The sequence below is a fragment of the Pseudophryne corroboree genome, assembly GCF_028390025.1.
Source record: "Pseudophryne corroboree isolate aPseCor3 chromosome 3 unlocalized genomic scaffold, aPseCor3.hap2 SUPER_3_unloc_11, whole genome shotgun sequence".
Lineage (NCBI taxonomy): Eukaryota > Metazoa > Chordata > Amphibia > Anura > Myobatrachidae > Pseudophryne > Pseudophryne corroboree.
Window position 1 is genome coordinate 1,238,781 of NW_026967499.1, and position 8,182 is coordinate 1,246,962.

Here is an 8,182-nt window from a genome sequence, read left to right on the forward strand (position 1 = left end):
AGTCTTCTCTTGATTGTTGACACATATACACCTACCTCCTGTGGGGTTTATTTACTAAAGTCTCGATTTTGTCAGTTTTTTTTCTAAGTGGCAACACGGGAATTTACTAATCACAAATCGCGGCAGTGTTGGGGCTATTCATAATGGGTGACCCCAATTAACTTTGCTGTTAACCGCAGACCACAAAGTTCCCATCACTGGTTACAATGGAGCTCCGCACCGCTACATTGTAACCAGTGCGCTCCTCCTGATTAACAGTGCAGGAGCGCACAGCCAATCAGGAGAGTGCCATGACGTGGTGCTCCCTGATTGGCTGGCGGGACCTTCACTGACAGTCAGAGTCACGGGGGGTCCCGCCAGTCGAGGAAAGGGGTTCCATTGTATACATGGGACCCCATTCAGTGGGTGGTTCGGGTTGTTCGTTTTGTCATTTTAACAAGTACGTGGATTACAAAGATAAAGAAGAGGACCGATCTACACAGGATTGTTTGTAAGTATATTTTTTATTTACAGGTACCCCGTGGATTCTACTGGGGAAGAGGTCTGAGGGGCTCTGTGTCAACATAGGTAAGTATGTATGTGTGTAAGTGTGCATGGATGTAAATTAAAGTTGTACTTTCATGGTGTGTGTCTTGTGTATTTTTTGGGGTATTTTTTGGTAGAACTACACATACCAGTGGGCCCATTATTTTCCAGCATGCTGGTACTTGTGGTTCTCCAAGTACCAGCTTGCAGGGAGGCTTGCTGGGACTTGTAGTTCTAAAAAAAAACATTATTCTTTTATTTTAAACTATGGCTATCAGCCTCCCATCCACCGATCACGGATGGGGGGACAGTCTCAGGCTTCACCCCTGGCCCTTGGGTGGCTGGAGAGGGAGAACCCTTTATTTAAGGGGTCCCCACTCCTCCAGGGTACCCCGGCCAGGGTTGACTAGTTGGGGGTAAGGCCATGGCTGCAGGGACTAGTATAACAGTGTCCCCCGGCTGTGGCATTATCTCACTGGCTAGTGGAGCCCGGTGCTAGTTTAAAAAATATGGGGGACCCCTATGTCTTTTGTCCCCTGTATTTTTTGAACCAGGCGCAGAGCCCAGTGCTGTTTTTTTAAATATGGGGGAACCCTACACATTTTTTCCCCTGTATTTTTACAAACAGGACCGGCTCAAAGAGCCCGAGGCTGGTTATGCATAGGAGGGGGGGATCCCACGCAATTTTTTTAATCTAATTTTAACCCTTTCATCACTTCTCAGAACGTACACAATGAAGCCCTGCACGGATCTCACAGATCCGGCCGGGATTCATCGTGTTATGTCAGGCAGTGTTTTACTAATCACTCCTGTAACACACTGCCCGACAATACGAATCACATCGACATCGGAAAATACGAAACTAGAAAACTCGGCAGCTTAGTAAATTACCGTATATTGATTCAAAAAGTTGCAGTAAATTAAGTCCGATAAAATTTGAGCTCAAACTCCCATAAAAATGGCACAAACGCGAATATTAGTAAATAAACCCCCTGGAGAGTGTTCTTGATCTGGGCAACTGTTGTGAAGGGGTTTTTCTTCACCAGGGAAATAATTCTTGTTTCATCCACCACAGTTGTTTTCCGTGGTCTTCCGGGTCTTTTGGTGTTGCCGAGCTCTCCAGTGCGTTCTTTCTTTTTAAGAATGTTCCAAACAGTTGATTTGGCCACACCTAATGTTTTTGCTATCTCTCTGATGGGTTTGTTTTGATTTTTCAGCCTAAGGATGACTTGCTTCACTGATAGTGGCAGCTCTTTGGATCTCATATTGAGAGTCGACAGCAACAGATTTCAAATGCAAATGTCACATCTGGATCTACTCGACCTTTTACCTGCTTAATTGATGATGAAATAACGAGGGAATAGCCCACTCCTGTCCATGAAATACCTTTTGAGTCGATTGTCCCATTACTTTTGGTCCCTTAAAAATTGGGAGGCATGTATAGAAATCGTTGTAATTCCTACACCGTTCACCTGATTTGGATGTAAATACACTCAAACTAAAGCGGAAAGTCTGCAGTTAAAGCACATCTTGTTTGTTTCATCTCAAATCCATTGTGGTGGTGTATAGCGCCCAAAATACAAGACTTGTATCGATGTTTCAATATTTATGGACCTAACTGTATACTGCAAAAAGTATGGGAGATAGGATAAGAACCTTGAAGAACAATGCATGGCAATGATGAGTATACTCCAGAATATTAAAATGGTTCCTCACCTGAGTGATGTCTATTTTGTGCAACAAGATATTTATTTCTCAGAGTATGGAAATGGCCTCTCACCTGTGTGACTTCTCTGATGTATAACAAGATCTGATTTCTGTGTAAAACATTTCCCACACTCAGAGCAAGAAAATGGCTTCTCACCTGTGTGACTTCTCTGATGTCTAGGAACATCTGATTTCTGTGTAAAACATTTCCCACACTCACAGCAAGAAAATGGCTTCTCACCTGTGTGACTTCTCTGATGTCGAAGAACATCTGATTTGTGTGCAAAACATTTCCCACACTCAGAACATAAAAATGGCTTCTCACCTGTGTGACTTCTTTGATGTCTAAGAAGATTTGATGTGTTTGCAAAACATTTCTCACACTCAGAACATGGAAATGGCTTCTCACCTGTGTGACTTTGCTGATGTGTAACAAGATCTGATTTGTATGCAAAACATTTCTCACACTCAGAACATGGAAATGGCTTCTCACCTGTGTGACTTTGCTGATGTGTAAGAAGATGTGATTTCAGGGAAAAACATTTCCCACACTCAGAGCAAGAAAATGGCTTCTCACCTGTGTGATATCTCTGATGTCTAAGAAGATCTGATTTGAGTGCAAAACATTTCCCACACTCAGAACATGGAAATGGCTTCTCACCTGTGTGACTTCTGTAATGTTTAACAAGATCTGATTTCTGCGCAAAACATTTCCCACACTCAGAACATGGAAATGGCTTCTCATCTGTGTGACTTCTTTGGTGTGTAGCAAGTTGTGATTTCCGGGAAAAATATTTCCCGCACTCAGAGCAAGAAAACGGCTTCTCACCTGTGTGACTTCTCTGATGTTCAACAAGATCTGATTTCCGTGCAAAACATTTCCCACACTCAGCACATGGAAATGGCTTCTCACCTGTGTGACTTCTGTAATGTTTAACAAAATCTGATTTATGCGCAAAACATTTCCCACACTCAGAACATGGAAATGGCTTCTCGCCTGTGTGACTTCTTTGGTGTGTAGCAAGTTGTGATTTCCGGGTAAAACATTTCCTGCACTCATAGCAAGAAAATGGATTTTCACCTGTGTGACTTTTCTGATGTATAACAAGAAGTGATTTCTGTGCAAAACATTTCCCACACTCATAACATGAAAATGGCTTCTCACCTGTGTGACTTTGCTGATGTCTAACAAGATCTGATTTCTGTGCAAAACATTTCCCACACTCAGAACATGGAAATGGCCTCTCACCTGTGTGACTTCTCTGATGTCTATGAAGAAACGATTTGTATTTAAAACATTTCCCACAATCAGAACATGGAAATGGCCTCTCACCTGCCTTACTTGTCTGTGGGTTAATAGGTTTTGTGTTCTGTGTAAAATAATTGGCATCTATAGAACACGGAAACACTGTATCTTCTGTCAGAGCTGTAACAGATGCACCAATATCAGAGTGATCAGGAGAACATTTCCCAGGATCAGAGGGATCAGCTGATAGAGCTGGATGTATAATTGGGGTAATGGGGTTATCTCCTGGAGAATCCTGTCTACTGTCATTATCTTTTATGTCACAATCCGGGGATAACATTAGATGTCCTTCTGAGATATTCCTGCTTGTGTGTCCATCTGCTGGAAATAAAATACATTATGGAAATGTGACATTTTCTGTAACATTATTAATCTTGTAAACAATAGGAGAAGACGACTCTCTGGGTCACTTAATTGTAAATGTGTGTATAATAAAACATAACTTTTTATGAAGGCTTTATAATATTGTGTCTCAGAGTATCATTGTGTCCGCCCTCCTGAGAACACTCACAATAACAAATGTAATATTATAATAAGACTTAGATATATGTCTCTCTTGTACTGGTAACTAACCATGAAGTATAAATGGAGATGTAGTCACTCGCCAAGTCCTATGTCAGCACCAATGTAAAACAATGGATGGGGAACATATCGTATGAATTTGAGATTCTAGATGAACAATAATATCAGTCATATGAGCTGATGGATCAGAGAAATGTCTCCTAACGTTACTCCTGGAAGCATTGGTAAGGTAGCATTCCTTTATGTGTGTGCTCATACGCTTGTAAGACTGTACATGTGTTACTCACCCTTATATAAGGTATTTTGCTACAGCAGAGTAGGTGTGGAACAAGGTATTTTACATGCAATACACCATATAATACCCTGCAATCATCATCATCTGCTAGGTTACAATCCACTCTTACACCCCCATCATCAGTGTCTTACCTCTATTCTCTCAATAGTAATAAGGATGATGTGTGTACGGTAAATATGATACAGAGAATTACATATCAGGATCTATACAGCTGCCGCCATACTTCTGCTTCTCATACTTGTGCTACTGGCAGCAGTGAACATCTCAATGAGAGTGCAGGGAAGACAGCAGAGTCTTATGAGAAAGAAATTGGATCTGCATTTGCAGGGCTGTACCACACCTGTCATCCGTTATTATATAAAATAATAAATAAGTCGGGCGAGGTCCATCCAGACGTGCTTCCTGGAGCTCTCCTCACTAAGTGGCTTCTTATCTACCCTACCTGATAGCTCTCAGCCGCCGCTGGGACCAAGACCCAATCTATTAAGTCCCCCACTCCTACTGTCCTAAACTCACTCACTGCGCTCACTCTGGGCACCGTTCACTGCCGCAGCCTAGTGACGCCGCTGAAGACATAGGCTGTATTCTGGGGCTAAGTGCACCCAGTCTTTCCTGCACACTCTGGCCACCTGACTTGGAGGCGCTTTTGCCTCAGGTGGATGCACTTGCTCTTCCTCCACTGATGGGGACAGAACGGGCTGCCAACAGTCACCGGAGCCCGGTGGTGATATTAAGCGAGCTGGCTGCGATCTTAGATCCTGGTACCCGGTCATCGCATGCTTTGCGTTCAATAAGGTTTAAAATTGATATAAGCTGCTAAATACGGCTGGACCGGGGTCACTACACTAAATTGAAGCATTTGCCTGGAGGTGAAACTACCTTCTATTTATATGGTACCACTATCATCTACTTCCTCTCAGTCTACATGCAGAGCCCAGTATCAAGTATCGTCTGAGTACAGCTCATTACACTCTGATTACAACCTCACAGTATATTATTTTGTGGATTTATCCACTGAATATATTTTGCCATTTGTGTCTCTCTGTGCTGAGTACTTCACGTCTGTGATCACGCTGACCTCTAGTGGAAGTTCTCGCTCATTGCTGTGTTATTTGAGTTGCATTACATCACGTTTACTTTAAATTTTGGCCCGGATACCCCCGTCACCCCGACTGAGAATTTCATTTTGAATGGAGTCATCTTGATCTAACCTCCCGACAGCGTTCTACTGCTCCTTTTTTTTTTTTTTTTTTTTCATTCGACAATTTTTATTATAGATTTTTGTTTAGGTTACAATACAAAAAGAAAACACAAACTAAAACTAAAAGCATTATGGACGACAACAATATCAAACCACATATAGCCCACCGTACAGTAGTAAATAAACATAATCGGGTGTTATCTGTGAATAGACCTATAAGACACACCACTGTAATCCTATAGATATATACAACGACTTCCAATGGCATTATGTGGTCCTGTCGTCATTCAAAAAACTGTTGTATACATTCATATCAGATATAGAAAGTAGTAACTTGGGTGAGAAACATAGGAAATAATAAGATTTTAAACCTACCGGTAAATCTTTTTCTCCTAGTCCGTAGAGGATGCTGGGGACTCCGTAAGGACCATGGGGTATAAATGGCTCCGCAGGAGACATGGGCACTGTAAAGCTTTAGAATGGGTGTGCACTGGCTCCTCCCTCTATGCTCCTCCTCCAGACCTCAGTTAGGACTGTGCCCAGAGGAGACTGACAGTACGAGGAAAAGGATTTTGTTATCCAAGGGCGAGATACATACCAGCCCACACCATACATATATAATAAACCAGTTAACAGCATGAACAAAAACAGTAACAGCCAGAGACTGAACTCAACTGTAACATAACCCTTATGTATGCAACAACTATATACAAGCCTTGCCGAAAGTAGTCCGCACTGGGACGGACGCCCAGCATCCTCTACGGACTAGGAGAAAAAGATTTACCGGTAGGTTTAAAATCTTATTTTCTCTTACGTCCTAGAGGATGCTGGGGACTCCGTAAGGACTATGGGGTTTATACCAAAGCTCCAGACCAGGCGGGAGAGTGTGGATGACTCTGCAGCACCGACTGAGCAAACACGAGGTCCTCATCAGCCAGGGAATCAAACTTGTAGAACTTGGCAAAAGTGTTTGACCCCGACCAAGTAGCTGCACGGTAAAGCTGTAATGCCGAGACGCCTCGGGCAGCCGCCCAAGAAGAGCCCACCTTCCTAGTGGAATGGGCCTTTGCTGAAATTGGTACTGGCAATCCAGCCGTAGAATGAGCCTGCTGAATCATGTTACAGATCCAGCGAGCAATAGTCTGCTTAGATGCAGGAGGGCCAACCCTGGTGGCTGCATATAGGACAAACAGTGCATCTGTTTTCCGAACCCTAGCCGTTCTGGCTAAATAATTCTTTAAGGCCCTGACTACATCAAGGGACTTGGACTCCTCCAAGGCCCCCGTAGCCACAGGCACCACAATAGTCTGGTTCATATGAAATGACGAAACCACCTTAGGCAGAAATTGAGGACGAGTTCTCAACTCTGCTCGATCCGCATGGAAAATCAGATAGGGGCCAATTCGGACACCCGCCTAGCAGATGCCAAGGCCAATAACATGATGACTTTCCAAGTAAGAAACTTCAATTCAACCGTCTGAAGCGGTTCAAACCAGTGTGATTTAAGGAACTGTAACACCACGTTAAGGTCCCAAGGTGGGAGGCACAAAAGGAGGTTGGATGTGCAACACACCTTTTACAAAAGTCTGGACTTCTGGAAGAAAGGCCAATTCCTTCTGAAAGAATATGGATAAGGCAGAAATCTGCACCTTAATGGAGCCTAACTTAAGGCCCATATCCACGCGATCCGCCGCCCAGCCAGCCGAAGCCACGCCTCTCCTGCCTGCCGCCCTGCCTCCTTGGCTTGAGGAGCATCCTTGGCTTCACACCAAGACACATATTTTCTCCAGAGACGGTGATAGTGTCTCGCCGTAACAGCCTTCCTAGCTTTAATAAGAGTAGGGATGACCTCCTCAGGAATACCCTTCTTAGCTAGGATTTGGTGTTCAACCGCCATGCCGTCAAACGTAACCGCGGTAAGTCTTGGAACATGCAGGGCCCCTGTAGGAGCAGGTCCTCCCTGACAGGAAGGGGCCACGGATCTTCTGAGAGCAATCCCTGAAGATCTGCATACCAGGCCCTTCGAGGCCAATCTGGAACAATGAGTATTGTCTGCACACTTGTTCATCTTATGATTCTCAGTATTTTTGAGATGAGAGGAAGTGGAGGGAACATATAGACCGACTGAAACACCCACGGTGTCACCAGGGCGTCCACCGCCGCTGCCTGAGGGTCCCTCGACCTGGAACAATACGTCCGAAGCTTCCTGTTGAGGCGTGACGTCATCATGTCTATTTGAGGAAGTCCCCAACAACTTGTCACCTCTGCAAAGACTTCTTGATGAAGTCCCCACTCTCCCGGGTGGAGATCGTGTCTGCTGAGGAAGTCTGCTTCCCAGTTGTCTACTCCCGGAATGAAGACCGCTGACAGAGCGCTTACATGATTTTCCACCCAGCGAAGAATCCTGGTGGCTTCTGCCATTGCTGCTCTGCTTTTTGTCCCACCCTGGCGGTTTACATGCGCCACGGCTGTGACGTTGTGTGATTGTATCAGAACCGGTAGGTTGCAAAGAAGATTCTCCGCCTGTCGGAGGCCGTTGTATATGGCCCTTAATTCCAGCACATTGATGGGTAGACAAGCCTCCTGGCTTGACCATATTCCCTGAAAATTGTTTCCCTGTGTGACT

At 44.3% G+C, this 8,182-nt stretch overlaps 1 protein-coding gene across 1 annotated transcript; it reads right to left on the reverse strand.

Moving 5' to 3' along the window:
• Positions 1-1,862: 1,862 nt before the first annotated feature.
• Positions 1,863-3,856, reverse strand: LOC134983289 (gastrula zinc finger protein XlCGF57.1-like). The gene has a single exon (XM_063949008.1). The coding sequence runs from the start codon at positions 3,816-3,818 to the stop codon at positions 2,274-2,276; it is 1,545 nt and encodes a 514-aa protein (XP_063805078.1). The 5' UTR covers positions 3,819-3,856; the 3' UTR covers positions 1,863-2,273.
• Between the last annotated feature and the right edge of the window lie 4,326 nt (positions 3,857-8,182).

Excerpts from the sequence above, each read along its gene's own strand:
- LOC134983289 (XM_063949008.1), bottom strand. The coding sequence starts at position 3,818 with ATGTTATCCCCGGATTGTGACATAAAAGATAATGACAGTAGACAGGAT.